Raw genomic sequence first — 17150 nt, 5'->3', positions numbered from 1 at the left:
TTCTTTTTATGTATGTTTGATTTATGAATAGAACAGAGTCAGTGACTTTCACAGTGGCAAGAATTACTGGAATAGCACTATCCTGATTGTGTTACATTACTTACTAAATGTTTACTTCTTGAAACTGAGGGTTTTGTTTTTGTAGTTCAGGATTTGTTTCTTAATTTTTGTAGTGGCAGAACAATTTGCTTTTAAAAATCAAGGAAGAACAAATTAAAAATTTCAAGCTCAATTTCACATATATTCTCTAAAATATATATAACATGAATTTAGTTGGATCTGAATTTTTTTTATTCATTTGAACAGATAAGTATTGTGTGCTTTGTGCCCAGGTATAGGATTATCTCTGACCTAATGAAATCTCCTGCCTGATGGCAAGACAATTGAGCAAGCACTTCAAATATGGTATAATCACTGTTTAATGCAATTCTGTGTAAGGTACAGGCCCTGGGGCTACTTGGAGTAGTTTAAGAAGGCTTCACACAGGCAGTAGTGCTGGACCTGAGATTTAAAAGCTGCCTAGGAGTTCACCTGGTGAAGAACTTCCGGGAGGGTGACGGAAGTTCACGGAATGACATGTGTAGAGGCATTAGGCATTAGAAAGTATGGCTTGTTTGGGAAAGTAGAAATATTATTTCTGTAGTATCCAGTGCAAGGATGCATGTTAGGAGATAGAACAGGACAGGGATGTAGGGTCACATCATAAAAGGACTTTATTGTGTAAACACATTTTAATTATGTCTGGAAGGTTGCAGAGAGCCTTTAAATAATTTTGAGCAAGAGATTAACAGGATGTGATTAGTATTTTAAAAGACATCAGTCTGGTAACAGGGTAGAAGGACCTTTAGTAGGAGCTGAGGCTGGAGACTAGAGATCAGTAGATAATACAGAGACTGCCTCAAGAGTTCAGGCTGGAGGTGATGCCTGATAGGAATTTGAGTATGAAGATTTGTAAGTTGAGTAAGACAGGTATTGGTAAATGCCAGAATGCAGTGAGGCAGTGTTGAAAGAGAATGAGGTTTTAAAGGAATTCCTAATCGAATTCAGTGTACAGTCCAATGTACATGTTATGCCCACTTAATGTTCTTTATATCCTTGAGTCATTAAATAATTTGCTTGTGAAGTGTATCATCCAGAGGAAGTCATTTGTGGGCAACTTACCCTTTCATTTCATTTGTATGCCTATGTTCCTACCATATGTTTATCAAAACCTTCTTCTGAAAGTTTTATATTCTGTCATTGTTACATTTCCAATATTTTGGTAATATTGAAATTAAAGTGTAACTTTGTAAAGTCATTAATATTATAAATGGCATTGGGAATGGAGATTTTATCCAATTTTAGTATAATTACACCTGCCAATTTATTTTCTAGATTAAAGAAGGTTATTCTTTACAATAGAAGGTTATTCTAGACTAAAGAAGGTTTGTAAATTTGTCTTTATATTGAAGTAACAGGTCAGTTTAGAATAAGGTAAGGTGAGTTGTGCCAAAATTTGCTGTTAGGAAAAATTCTCTTGTTTTCTTTTCTGTCCTGTAGTCTGCTAACTTGAATCTTATCCTTTTCTCACTAAAATGCTTCCACTGTGAAGGACGTAAACGTAAAAAGCACAAAAAACATTTTAAGAAACCTTTTAAAGGTCTTGATCGTTCAAAAGGTAGGTAAAAGTAGTTTTATGCCATGGTGTTGTTTATACACATTGCCACTTTATTTCTGATTTGGAATGTGAAATGAATGTTTGATAACAGTATAAATTCAAAAACAAGTTTTAAGTTGGAAATGCATATTAAAATATAAATAAAGACACTATTGGCTGTAATTTCCATTGAGTAGTACCTTAGCTATCCTTTGGTTATTAATTTTGAGGTATATGAGAATTTCAACTCTTGAGCTTGTATTTTTCTATTTTTTAATAGATAAGCCAAAAGAAGCCAAAAAGGATACATTTGTGGAAAAATTGGCAACTCAAGTAATAAAAAATGTACAAGTAAAAATCACAGATATTCACATTAAATATGAAGATGATGTAAGTAATTTTTATTTACTCAGTTAATAATTAAATATGTATTTTATAATATTCTTGACTTTTCTATATGTGGATTATCTGTACTCATTTTTAAATCTGAGATTAATTTTTTTCTTATGAGTACACTACCATATCTTCTTGTGTTAGCCTAGTTTTATTGGGCATTTATGTACATAAATATACTATAAAATTACCATGTGTTCCTTTCTGAAGCTGATATAAGAGGTTTTTGGATTGTCTTCTGTTATTTTTTTTGAATTTTATTTTACGTGTTAAGACATAATATTATAACTTTAAGGAACTAATTTTTGCTTTATGCTGACAAAAGAGTTAATTCTAAAAGGTGATGAATGACTAATGACAATGTTAATTGGCCAAAAAGTGACTAAAATCTGGTCACTTGACTGTAGTCTCCTTCTCTTTACATACCACTGAGTTGGATTGAACACCCAAAATTATTCACACACATGTGCAACCGTAGTTGCACAGAAGAAACCAAACTTCACTCATAACCAAAAGAGTAACATCAGCTGATTAAGAACTGTTTAACTGGCTAATTTTAATTAAAATACAACACATATTTTGAACAATATGCATTGCTTTGTTTAAAAGTTTGAAACATGTAAGAACTTGAATTTTTTCGTTTATCTAGGAACCTGGAAATGTTCATTGCTTCTAAAAATGAGTTTGCATTCTTTTTGTTTTTAATTTGAATTGAATTAAAGCAATACTGACATTTGTAGAATTTGTTTTTCTTTTCTTGGTAAGTTCCCTATGTAACTTGATAAGTCAGCAGGACACATTTGTAGATTGTCAAAAAATACCACCTCTGTCTTATACTGACTTGATTTATGGAGTCATTAAAATGAATTGTGTTAACAAATAAATGTCTTAAAAAAACCTCACTCATAAATGCCTTTGTTAATAACAAGCTTAAGAAAATAAAGTATACTCAACGCATCATGAAAGTGGAAGAATTATCATTAAAATCCTATGTCGAGAAAAGTGAACCTGGGTACACTGTTGGTGGGAATGTAAATTACTACAGCCATTTTGGAAAACTGTGTGGAGTTTCCTCAGAATCTAAAAATCAAATTACTGTATGATCTAGCAATCCCATTTCTAATTTGTAAAATTAAACTTTATCATAGGTATGTATATATAGGAAAAAACCTAGTATATTTAGGGTTTGGTACTGTTTGTGTTTGCAGACATCCACTAGGGGGCTTGGAACATATCTCCAGAGGATAAGGGGGAACTGCTGTATATATCCAAAGGAATTGAAGTCAGTATGTCAAAGAGATGTCAGCATTCCCTTGTTCATTTCAGCACTATTCACTATAGAGAAGATTGCCCATCAGTGGATGAATGGGTAAATAAAATGTGTATATACACATTGGAATACTATTCAGCCTTTAAAATGAAGGAAATTCTTTCATTTGCAAAATTATGTATTAAGAAATGGGTGTAGAGAAAATATAATAATTTATCATAAAGATGGCTCACTGGATAATAGCTGTGGTTTGTAGATAGTACATTAGCAACTGAGGGTTGTCTTTAATAAAACAAATGAGTTTCTTCGGAAAGAGCTGCAGGTTATTTTGAGCTGGTTATCTCTAAGTATAAAAAGAGAGTGTGGGAATAAAGGAAAATATTTTGCCACAAATCATTGTATATCTGATGTTAATTAAAATGACTTATAAAGCTATTCGTACTTCTCAACTGTACCACATGGATTTTTTCCATTTAGAAAATTGTATGTGACTAAACTCTGGAGTCCCAGTTGGATGATTTAGAACATTATCCATTTCCCTTCTCCTTATTTCCCTTAGTTTCTGCCATGACCAAACAATTCTATAAGACTTTTCTTTAAGATGTCTAAAACGGTGATACTGTGCACATTGTGGTATAGTTTAAGCACTGTGGATTGCAACTTAGATATTGAAGATCAGAAATAGAACAAAAACTTAATGTTGACAGATTTTGGATATAGAGACAAAAGAAATTAAATATTAAGGATCTAGAGATTTTCCTAGAAGCATTTTGAAGTGTTAAGAACATTAAAGGCTTAAAGAGATAGTTCATATTTCCAAGTATGAAAGCCTTTTTTAAAAAATGTGTAAATTTAAGCAGTACAAGTGCAGTGTTGTTACATGATATACTGCATAGTGGTGAAGTCTGAATTTTTAGTGTCTCCATCACCCATAATATACATTGTACCCATTAATAAATTTCTTATCATTTACACCTACTTCTCACCCACCCTACCCTTTCAAGTCTCCAAGGTGTATTATTCCACACACTGACCACGTGTATTCATTATTTAGCTGCCACTTATAAGTGAGAACGTGCAGTTTGTTTTTCTGCTTCTGGGTTGTTTCACTTAAGATAATGGCCTCCAGTTCCATCCATGTTGCTGCAAAAAAACCCAAACAAACATGTTTTCCTTTTTTATGGCTGAATAGTATTCCACTATGTACCCTAAGTGTTATTAAAATGATTTAGTGGCAGTGTTATCTGTAACACCTTTTAAAATTTATCTGTGAAAAAAATCTTTGATTATACACATAAAAAGATTATTCCTTTTTAACTGTCTAGAGAAAAGTCTTGTTAGTCATAGTTAGTGAGTCATCTTCTAGTATGAAAAGAGTTCCACTGGGAAAGGATCTTATTGGTAGCATAGAAATGTTATGTCTACAAAATATGGATAATCCCAGCCATGTTATTACCTCCTTCCCCTGTGTTTTCCACAAATCCATTTGGGTTGTATGGCTTAACCTGTAAACACATTTCCCTCTGCTGCCTATTGTAAAGGACATGGATTCGCCTTCACCATCAGCATATTTTACTGTTATCTTTTCTTCTTTGGTAGGTCACTGATCCAAAGCGGCCTCTTTCATTTGGTGTCACACTGGGAGAGCTTAGTCTACTGGTAATGTTTGCTTTATTTTAAACTTCTATGGAACCTGTAAAGTATTATTCTGAAGTCACAGGGTAAATTGCCTAGAATCAACTATGCGACAAAGAACTATGATTTTTTAAATATATTATCATGCTAAACAACTTTTCTAGAAGTTTAACATTTTTAGTGATGCTATTATTACATTTTAAAATTATTTTTGTCTTTCTGTGTAATAGGTATCAAAATATCATTATCAAATGATTTGAAAGAAGTAAAAGCTGTATCTTAAACATGTGGGGGAGGTAGGGGAAGATGAATTTCTGTAGAGTCATGTACTCATCTTCGGTATAGGTAGATGGAATTTCTAAATAGCTTATAGATATGCATATGTTTATGTATGTGTGTGTGTGTGCGCACACTCATCTCATTGGGCAATATGTAAATTAATTTATTTTGATTATTTTTTAATGAGTTTTTCTTTTAATGGTCTTTAACAGTAGACAGTGTATGTGTGTATATATATACACACATACATATATGTATATATAGGCTGGACATTTTTATTTCTATTACAGGCAACTAAGTGGTAGGAAACATGTTTTGGGGCATGTATGGAGAGGAAGATGTGGTTCACTTAGATACATTTAAAGTTAAGGACATTACAGGAATTGAATTCAGTTCTGCACCAAGCAGACCCAATAGACATCTACAGAACTGTCCACCCCAAATCAACAGAATATACATTCTTCTCAGCACCACACCTCACCTATTCCAAAACTGATCATATAGTTGGAAGTAAAGCACTCCTCAGCAAATGTAAAGAACAGAAATTATAACAAACAGTCTCTCAGACCACAGTGCAATCAAACTAGAACTCAGGATTAAGAAACTCACTCAAAACCGCTCAACTACATGGAAACTGAACAACCTTCTCCTGAATGACTACGGGGTGCATAACGAAATGAAGGCAGAAATAAAGATGTTCTTTGAAACCAACGAGAACAAAGACACAACATACCAGAATCTCTGGGACACATTCAAAGCAGTATGCAGAGGGAAATTTGCAGCACTAAATGCCCACAAGAGAAAGCAGGAAGGATCTAAAATTGACACCCTAACATCACAATTAAAAGAACTAGAGCAGCAAGAGCAAACACATTCAAAAGCTAGCAGAAGGCAAGAAATAACTAAGATCAGAGCAGAACTGAAGGAGATAGAGACACAAAAAACTCTTCAAAAAATCAATGAATCCAGGAGCTGGTTTTTTGAAAAGATCAACAAAATCGATAGACTGCTAGTAAGACTGGTAAAGGAGAAAAGAGAGAAGAATCAAATAGACGCAATAAAAAATAGTAAAGGGGATATCACCACCGATCCCACAGAAATACAAACTACCATCAGAGAATACTATAAACACCTCTACGCAAATAAACTAGAAAATCTAGAAGAAATGGATAAATTCCTCGACACATACACCCTCCCAAGACTAAACCAGGAAGAAGTTGAATCTCTGAATAGATCAATAACAGGCTCTGAAATTGAGGCAATAATTAATAGCTTACCAACCAAAAAAAGTCCAGGACCAGACGGATTCACAGCCGAATTCTACCAGAGGTACAAGGAGGAGCTGGTACCATTCCTTCTGAAACTATTCCAATCAATAGAAAAAGAGGGAATCCTCCCTAACTCATTTTATGAGTCCAGCATCATCCTGATACCAAAGCCTGGCAGAGACACAACCAAAAAAGAGAATTTTAGACCAATATCCTTGATGAACATCGATGCAAAAATCCTCAATAAAATACTGGCAAACCGAATCCAGCAGCACATCAAAAAGCTTATCCACCATGGACAAGAAGGCTTCATCCCTGGGATGCAAGGCTGGTTCAACATACGCAAATCAATAAATGTAATCCAGCATATAAACAGAACCAAAGACAAAAACCACATGATTGTCTCAATAGATGCAGAAAAGGCCTTTGCAGAAAAGGCCTTTGACAAAATTCAACAGCCCTTCATGCTAAAAACTCTCAATAAATTAGGTATTGATGGGATGTATCTCAAAATAATAAGAGCTATTTATGAAAAACCCACAGCCAATATCATAGTGAATGGGCAAAAACTGGAAGCATTCCCTTTGAAAACTGGCACAAGACAGGGATGCCCTCTCTCACCACTCCTATTCCACATAGTTTTGGAAGTTCTGGCCAGGGCAGTCAAGCAGGAGAAAGAAATAAAGGGTATTCAGTTAGGAAAAGAGGAAGTCAAATTGTCCCTGTTTGCAGATGACATGATTGTATATCTAGAAAACCCCATCGTCTCAGCCCCAAATCTCCTTAAGCTGATAAGCAACTTCAGCAAAGTCTCAGGATACAAAATCAATGTGCAAAAATCACAAGCATTCTTATACACCAGTAACAGACAAACGGAGAGCCAAATCATGAGTGAACTCCCATTCACAATTGATTCAAAGAGAATAAAATACCTAGGAATCCAACTTACAAGGGACGTGAAGGACCTCTTCAAGGAGAACTACAAACCACTGCTCAACGAAATAAAAGAGGACACAAACAAATGGAAGAACATTCCATGCTCATGGATAGGAAGAATCAATATCGTGAAAATGGCCATACTGCCCAAGATAATTTATAGATTCAGTGCCATCCCGATCAAGCTACCAATGACTTTCTTCACAGAATTGGAAAAAACTACTTTAAAGTTCGTATGGAACCAAAAAAGAGCCCACATTGCCAAGTCAATCCTAAGCCAAAAGAACAAAGCTGGAGGCATCACGCTACCTGACTTCAAACTATACTCCAAGGCTACAGTAACCAAAACAGCATGGTACTGGTACCAAAACAGAGATACAGACCAATGAAACAGAACAGAGCCCTCAGAAATAATACCACACATCTACAACTATCTGATCTTTGACAAACCTGACGAAAACAAGAAATGGGGAAAGGATTCCCTATTTAACAAATGGTGCTGGGAAAACTGTCTAGCCATATGTAGAAAGCTGAAACTGGATCCCTTCCTTACACCTTATACAAAAATTAATTCAAGATGGACTAAAGACTTACATGTTAGACCTAAAACCATAAAAACCCTAGAAGAAAACTTAGGCAATACCATTCAGGACATAGGCATGGGCAAGGACTTCATGTCTAAAACACCAAAAGCAATGGCAACAAAAGCCAAAATTGACAAATGGGATCTAATTTAACTAAAGAGCTTCTGCACAGCAAAAGAAACTATCATCAGAGTGAATAGGCAACCTACAGAATGGGAGAAAATTTTCGCAACCTACTCATCTGACAAAGGGCTAATATCCAGAATCTACAAAGAACTCAAACAAATTTAGAAGAAAAAAACAACCCCATCAACAAGTGTGCGAAGGATATGAACAGACACTTCTCAAAAGAAGACGCTTCTCAAAAGAAGACATTTATGCAGCCAACAGACACATGAAAAAATGCTCATCATCACTGGCCATCAGAGAAATGCAAATCAAAACCGCAATGAGATATCATCTCACACCAGTTAGAATGGCGATCATTGAAAAGTCAGGAAACAACAGGTGCTGGAGAGGATGTGGAGAAATAGAAACACTTTTACACTGTTGGTGGGACTGTAAACTAGTTCAACCATTGTGGAAGACAGTGTGGCGATTCCTCAGGGATCTAGAACTAGAAATACCATTTGACCCAGCCATCCTATTACTGGGTATATACCCAAAGCAATATAAATCATGCTGCTCTAAAGACACATGTACACATGTGTTTACTGCAGCACTACTCACAATAGCAAAGACTTGGAACCAAGCCAAATGTCCAACAATGATAGACTGGATTAAGAAAATGTGGCACATATACACCATGGAATACTATGCAGCCATAAAAAATGATAAGTTCATGTCCTTTGTACGGACATGGATGAAGCTGGAAACCATCATTCTCAGCAAACTATTGCAAGGACAAAAAACCAAACACTGCATGTTCTCACTCATAGGTGGGAATTGAACAATGAGAACACTTGGACACAGGAAGGGGAACATCACACACTGGAGTCTGTTGTGGGGTGAGGGGAGGGGGGAGGGATAGCATTAAGAGATATACGTAATGTAAATGACGAGTTAATGGGTGCAGCACACCAGCATGGCACATGTATACATACGTAACTAACCTGCACGTTGTGCACATGTACCCTAGAACTTAAAGTATAATAAAAAATATATATATAAAATAAAGTTAAGGACAGTGAACCATATAATACGAGACAAGTTTGCCTTATGACTACTTATATGGAGAGGGCCTCAATAAGGAAAGAAGAGGAAGAAGAATGGTAGGGTGGTAGACTGACAGAGAAACAGAAAAAGAAGGACATGGTTATGTGGAAGGCTTCACAATGTTGTGGGCATATAGAGAAGTAGAGATACACATCGCATTGAAGAACAGAGCAGAAACAATAAAGAAAAAGAGAGAGCTGAAGAAACAAAGGAAAGGCAGTGAAGGAAACTAGTTTATCCTTTGCCTGTTTCCAAAATGAATTTGAGGTAGCTTTCGACAAAAACAAGTATACAGTAACACCTTTAAAGAGGATAGAATCTGTGTTCTAAAGGATAGAGAGAGAATTGTTCCAGAAAACTGTGACTAATGATAGTGGTCATCAGGGAGCAGAGTAACTTTGAGCTTCTAGCAGACAATGCAAAAAATACAAAATAGTCATATACCTCCTATTGTCTGATAACAGGTATACTATTGCATAAGAATGGGTAGTTTCCTTAGTGTTTGCTGCTGTTTGTCCCTTTGTATCTTTGCTCAGACTCTTCATTCTGCTTTAGTTGTCTGTATTACTTTCTGCCTGGTGATTCTACTCAAGTTTTAATACTTAAGTAATATATGACCTTTCTTTCTCATTCTTTTTCACTTCCTTCTTAGAATTTACCATTCCCTCTTTTATGCTTCCTATTGTATTTTGTCAAAGACCTGTAAAATATTATTGTACTGGTTATCATGTTAATCTCCTTCTGTCAAAACCACATTCATTCACTGAAGTAGTACCTACCTTTTAGTGTTTTTGTGATGATTAAATGAGATAGTTTATGTAAAGCTTTTGGCACATTGTCTGGCTCAATTATTTCCTGCTATTATAGTGGCTATTATAACAACTACAGCAATAGTAAACCTACCTCTTTTGTATCCATACCATTTATTTTTCTTTGCAATTACAATCTAACTTATAAATCTAAAGTTATCCTCCCACCTCTGATCTGGATCTCATTTTACCTGTCTGCTCATTGTACTCTCACTCTACTACTCCACTGAAACAGTTCGTAACAAGTTTCTCAATAACGCCCTTGCTGCTAAATAAGTTTAGTATTTGGTGTTGCTGAACATGCTGTCCTTGTAGAAACTTGGTCATGCTGTAATTTCCATACTCTCCTGGTTTTCTTCCTATTACAAAACAATTACTTGTTTTTTTAAAAAGAATGTATACCATATTCAATAGTGTATAGGCTGGCTCTCTGTTTTCATTCATACCCGATTCTTTCCACAGTTCAAATACATATTAACCCAGTAATTATTTTCTGAATGAATGAACTCAAATTAGAATCATGTCAATTCTCTTTTCATTGTTTCTTTGATTTTGTCTTATAAATATATGTAAAGAAATAGATAGCTAATACTAGTTAACATTAAGTAGATGTCATTTCTTCCTAAATTATTTTGTTACATTATGTAAGTATTAGAGCACTATTAATGACATCCATACCACGTTTCACAGGTATTCTCTTTTTTCTTTTAGACTGCAAATGAACACTGGACTCCATGCATATTAAATGAAGCAGACAAAATTATATACAAGGTATTATGTTGGAATAAAAATTTTTGTTAGTTTCCTAGGTGCACTTAATTTATTTTCTTGAAGAAACATTGATGGAGCAGAATGTGCCATTGGAGTGTGAGTTAAAAGTCTAGGGTCTAGTTTTGGCCCTGCTACTTACTATGTGACCCTCTGTAATCACTTACCAGTTCTGAGATATAGGTTCTTTACCTATCAAGTGAAGATACAGGATACAGTTAATACTTCCCAAATGGTACTTTATTAGATATTGAGATATTTTGAGATGTTGTAGAGAAAATATTCTCTGATCAAGTAAGATTATTGATTAAAGTACTAAGCTATACATAATTAAACAGATACGTTTCATTTTATTTTAAACTATACAGCTTTAAATATGTTAACAAATACTGTGAATCTCCAAGAGGGATATTTAGTATGTAGCTTTCCCACCTTGTTGACCACAGACTCCTCTGCTACCACCTGTTTTCAGGAAACAGCTATTCATATCTGCTGGAGGGATCATGTCTTTTTTTTTTCAGCAAAATATTTACAGGGTCTGTTAAATACTAAATTCTGAATAAATATTTGATAATTGAATGAATGAGTTCCTTGGAAATAGTGTTCTTGAAAGTGCATTTTAGCAAATGCTAGACTTAATAAAGTCTGAATAACATGAATATATTTTCCCCTCATTTTTATGTTATTTTCTTTCCTTTAAAAATTCAAAATGGCATTTGGGTAATTTTGGAGTGGTGAACATGAGAATAATCTTTTAATATTGATTCATAATTTCAGTGTGTTGATTGCCTGATCTCTTTCATTTTTCTCTTATAGCTTATACGACTTGATAGTCTTAGTGCCTACTGGAATGTAAATTGCAGCATGTCTTACCAGAGATCAAGGGAACAGATTTTGGTAATATTAATGTATACTTGGAAGAGCCAACTTCACTCCCACTCCCTAAATTTGTTTAATATAAGAGGGCCTTCATGAGGACAGGATATCAGCCATTTGTTTAACTTGTATTTCACTAAATCAGAAATATGAAAAACATCCTTTCAAATCCACTATGTGTCTTCACAAAAGCAGTTTTGTTTTTGAAGATGTTTGTGAAATCATTCACTGGGCAGTGATATCAGAGCCCATGGTATTAAATTAAAACTGTATTTATGCTTTTTTACATTCTCATTTTGATGATATTCTTGTCACATTCTGATATTTCATATTAGAATGATTAAGAGTATTATAAAGATAATATTTCTCAGATATAAAGCATGTATCTTTGACAAATGTTTTAGACATTTGTGATGATTTTCTGAATAGTAGAAGATTAATTCAAAACTTCAGTGTGCTAAACCAGTCTTAGCCATGTTTATTTACTTAGAGAATAAAGAAAGAACAATTCAATTTTTAGAACTGGATAAATTTCAATCTTCTATCTCTGATTTCTCAGAAAGATACTGTAACATATGATTTGCCTGTGACTAGAATGTGTCTGAAATCGCAGTGTATGGATATACATATATGTACATTTTTTCGGAGTCAGAGTGGACATACTACAAGGTTGTTTGTAGACATACAGAATTCTTAAAATTATCTGCTTCTGTATCTTTATACTTATAAATAATGCTCAGTGTATTTTTCTTATTGACTACTAGTAACAGAGAAGCGAAGATATTGATGAAGAACCAAGCTTTGTGTGTGTGTGTGTGTGTGTGTCTCTGAATATGTGTGCATTTTCTTTTTCACTCTCATTCAAATTTTTTGTTTAGGATCAGCTGAAAAATGAAATTCTTACAAGTGGAAATATACCCCCAAATTATCAATACAGTAAGTAATAGTAAAAGTTTATTTCATGTTATAGGAAGAAACATAGAATTAAATACATTATTTTAACATAGTTTTCTGATAAACTTACTTAGTCAAAGTTTATTAATTTTATACCTTACTATTATGATACAACATGTTTGGGTTATAACTTATTATTTAGGAATAGATTGTAACACACAGCACTGGAGAATAAGAGAGAGAGAAGGGCAGTATAGCTGTAGTTCATTCCCTACAGCCAACTTTCTTTGAATTCCATGTATTCTTCTTAGCTTGCTACTGTATTCTTTGTTTTAGGATTTAGATTTTCTTTCTTTTTTCAAAAAGTAACTAAATCTCTGAGATTCTGGTATTCAGGTCACCCTTATGTTACTATTGCAGTGTTAACATAATCCTGCCACGCTAGAGAATTTTTTTAGTGAGCTTTTCTATTTCTTGGCAGCCTCACCTTTATTTTACAACTGGATCTCTAACAAAGCTTCCTCTTATTTATTTATTTTTTCCATCTGTTTTCTTTATTTCAGTTTCATGGTAATGAAGCTATTGGTTTTTTATTAGTATACCCCTTTATGATTTTTCTCAGCTTTCATACTCACGTTGTTCCGTATTACTCTGGTTCACTGTTGTTTTCTTCATGTTCTTTTATAACTAATTGACGCTGGATAATAGTTGGCACTTATGTTACATAGATCCCTACATTTTTTGATGATAAAACTTTCAAGTGCTGCTAGTTTGTGAAATCATTTAGGTTCATTAATGGTAAGAAATAGTTAAGGAAAATCTACAATTTCATTCTTAGGCATTTTCCATTTATAACTAGCTTTTAAAGCAGTTGAAAATTTTGTACAATCTTATGCAAATTGTAATTACCATGAGATATCACAGTTTTTATAGTTTGATACTATTCACGGTTAAAATTTATCACCTTGCATTCCCCTATCATCTTCCCTGATACACCTTTTTATATTACTTCTCAACTTGAAGATTATTTTCTTTAGTTGATTCTAAGGTTATATACGTAATGATTATTTTGACAATAATAAAGTGGTGAGCAGTTTCTTTTTTTGGAATGAATTTTATTCATGATTTTGTTACTAAATTCTGCTAGTGATTAAATAAGACAAATTTATCAGATCTTATTTCCTTTTTTGTATTAGTATTTTTAATGAATAATACAATCATTAAATGTCTTGCAACAAGGAAGAGAAGTCTAATTTTATGCAGACTGTGAATAACCAAGAGTAGATTGTCTGTCTCTTTTATACATTTCTTACCTAGAAGCATGGGACTCCAATTTCCTCCTTGGAGACTTCGCTTTAACCATTGAGCTTATTATTATGCATATAAGTAGAAGCTTAAATTGCTTAAATATTTTTTGGTAGTGATTTTGTTACACACATTTTTGATCATTTTTCTTTACTTCTAGAGTAACAGTGTTCTCATAATTATTTACACTTGTTTATATGTAAAAGCATATAAACATATCTTATGTCTTCCCATGTGATACAAGTTTTCCAGCCAATATCAGCCTCTGCAAAACTCTACATGAATCCTTATGCAGAATCAGAGCTCAAAACGCCCAAACTGGATTGCAACATAGAAATACAAAATATTGCCATTGAACTGACCAAACCTCAGGTATGATTCATGTGGATATTTCCAGCTTTGATTAGCCTTGAATCTTGACTGCTTTTATTTGTGATTATTACTTCTCTAGTGGTTGGTGGTTTTTTGGGGTTCGTTATGTTGAGATTTGACTGTTTAAAAATTTTTGTTTTAAAGAAAATGAATTTCAAATTTAAGTAGTTTTTTAAAATTTTATTTCATCTTTTCCTAAAGTGTGGAGAATCATATCAAACTGTAGGGAATGACATTATTTCCATTTGACTCACAATTGTTGATGGAAGATTTTTTTTTTTTGAGGTGGAGTCTCACTCTGTTGCCCAGGCTGGAGTGCAGTGGTGCGATCTCAGCTCACTGCAAGCTCCACCTCCTGGGTTCATGCCATTCTCCTACCTCAGCCTTTAGAGTAGCTGGGACTACAGGCACCTGCCACCACTCCTGGCTATTTTTTTTTGTATTTTTTTAGTAGAGATGGCGTTTCACTGTGTTAGCCAGGGTGGTCTCGATCTCCTGACCTCATGATCTGCCCGCCTCGGCCTCCCAGAGTGCTGGGATTACAGGCGTGAGCTACCGCGCCTGGCCTGTTGATGGAAGATTTTAATGTGTTTTTCCCTCCTCAGTTTTTAATGGAAGAGACTCTTATTAAATATTATTTCTTTAATTTTTAGAACAGCTATGTTGGCAGCTTTTTCCTCTATTTGTTTCCCAAGCATGGTTATATGCCCAGAGAGTTGGGGTGACAGGCTTGGTGAACTGGAAGTGAAAGGAGGACAGGAGATTTAGCTAATTTAGCTTTTTTGTACAATTCTGTTCAATAAAAATGTAATGCAAGTTGTAATTTTAGATTTTCTAGTAGCTGTGTTAACAATGTAAAAAGAAAAAGGTGAAATTAACTTTAATAATACATTTTATTTATCTTAATATTTCCAAAATATTAATCATATCAACATATAATAAATGTAAAAAGTTATAATGAGACATTTCACATCACTTAAAATACATTTAAGTTCAGACCAGACACATTTCAAGTGATAAACAGCCGCATGGTAGGTAACCTTTAGTTAGAACTGCATTCCGTGAAAAATTAGAGAGGAGGAAGCTAGACTTGCCCCTTTTTTTTTTTTAAATCTTCTCTGCTTTCATGTTACCTCTGGGTTTATGTTTCCCTCCATTTGAACTGTTTTGTCAGATCTACACAGAGTTGCTGTGTTGATGGTAAGATGGCTGCTTAAATAGCTTTATGTTGCTTTGGTTATGCAATAATTTTTTGCAGTAATTTCTAAATCAGCTCATAAATAGCTACTGCTGAAATGATGATCCAGAGGAAAAATATATAGTCTTAGAAACAGGCATATTTTATATCATAGTTTACAGATACCATATTTCATTGTTTCTAAGATGTTCATTTAGTTTACATTTTAACATCTGAAAATAGGATGTATATATATATTGGTGATAAGACAATTTAATTAACAGCAGTTTTCTTTTGTAGTAGAACCTAAAATTATATTACAACTTAAAATTGATAGTGTCTTAAATTTGATGAACTGTAGTATACTTGTAATTGATAGCATCTTAAATTTGACGAAATATAGTATATTATTGGACTATCAGGCAACATTGTTCAGGGAATTTGGAGTCTCACTAGCCTAAAAAATAGAATTAAATTTAGTCTTTTTTTATATATACAGTGTAATAAATATAATTTTATTTTTGTTTTAACAGTACTTAAGTATGATTGACCTTTTGGAGTCAGTGGATTATATGGTTAGGAATGCACCTTATAGGAAATACAAGCCTTATTTACCACTTCATACCAATGGTCGACGATGGTAAGTTAGAATTTGTTTTTTGTTTTGTGAGGAACATATAATCATATATTTAGTTACTCTCAGAGTTAAGCAACCTTTAAAAGCCAAGTAATTCAGCCACTTTAAAAAAAGAGACAAGAGTATTAAAAGACAAATAGTAAATATATTGATTACTTATAAAAACAGCTTTCACTTCTTTTGTATGTCCATATTACTTTTTTCATATGAACATCCACTTGTATTTCTGCTCCTAGGTTCCCAAATTCTTTTTTTTTTTGAGATAGAATCTTGCTGTGTCCCCATGCTGGAGTGCAGTGATGTGATCTTGGCTCACTGCAACTTGTGCCTCCCTGGTTCAAGCGATTCTCCTGCTTCAGCCTCCCAAGTAGCTGGGGGTACGGGGTGTGCAACCACGCCCAGCTAATTTTTGTATTTTTATTTTTTTGAGACAGAGTCTTGCTCTGTCACCCAGGCTGGGGTGTGGTGACGCGATCTTGGCTCATTGCAACCTCCACCTCCTGGGTTCAAGCAACAGCCTGCCTCAGCCTCCCAAGTAGCTGAGATTACAGGCACCCACCACCACTCCTGGCTAATTTTTGTATTTTTAGTAGAGACAGGCTTTCAGCATCTCGACATCTTGAACTCCTGACCTTGTGATCTACTCTCCTCGGCCTCCCAAAGTGCTGGGATTACAGGCGTGAGCCACCGTGCCCGGCCTAATTTTTGTATTTTTAGTACAGATGGGGTTTCACCATGTTGGCCAGGATGGTCTCAAAATCTTGACCTCGTGATCTGCCCGCCTTGGCCTCTCAAAGTGCTGGGATTACAGACGTGAGCACCCTGCCGGTTCCCAAATTCTTAACTTAACATTCAAGACATTCAACATTTTTATAAAAGTTTTATCGCTTATCAGTCATCCACATAGACTCAGTGTTATAACCATACTGGAATACTATTTCCCACATGTCGTTTTGTGCCTTTTGGATTTTGCTTTGGCAAAGTCTGTTCCTTAAGGGTTTTCTTATATCTAAGTCTATTTAAGTCAGACAATTTTCCTGGGAATTGCTGAGCTCTTATAGGAAGACAGTTAAGAAGAACAAAAAATTTGACAGCA

The 17150-nt window shown here is 34.4% G+C and overlaps 1 protein-coding gene across 9 annotated transcripts in view; it reads left to right on the top strand.

Annotated features, from left to right (window-relative positions):
* Positions 1-17150, top strand: part of VPS13C (vacuolar protein sorting 13 homolog C) — a 205126-nt gene that overhangs the window by 34907 nt on the left and 153069 nt on the right. For 5 of the 9 annotated variants that reach the window (XM_055098860.2, XM_034938863.3, XM_034938862.3 and 2 more), the window contains exons 7-14: positions 1592-1657; positions 1917-2026; positions 4899-4958; positions 10737-10796; positions 11610-11690; positions 12548-12605; positions 14113-14240; positions 15951-16057. In XM_055098860.2, coding sequence (XP_054954835.2) covers positions 1592-1657; positions 1917-2026; positions 4899-4958; positions 10737-10796; positions 11610-11690; positions 12548-12605; positions 14113-14240; positions 15951-16057 — 670 coding nt within the window. Of the gene's footprint in view, positions 1-1591; positions 1658-1916; positions 2027-3237; positions 3399-4898; positions 4959-10736; positions 10797-11609; positions 11691-12547; positions 12606-14112; positions 14241-15950; positions 16058-17150 lie in introns of those variants that run through there. The other 4 variants (XM_034938865.3, XM_034938864.3, XM_034938868.3 and 1 more) reach the window with 2 other exon arrangements.

This window comes from Pan paniscus, chromosome 16 (assembly GCF_029289425.2).
Source record: "Pan paniscus chromosome 16, NHGRI_mPanPan1-v2.0_pri, whole genome shotgun sequence".
Lineage (NCBI taxonomy): Eukaryota > Metazoa > Chordata > Mammalia > Primates > Hominidae > Pan > Pan paniscus.
Note: the sequence above shows the minus strand (reverse complement) of the source record. Positions and strands in the feature narration are given on the sequence as shown.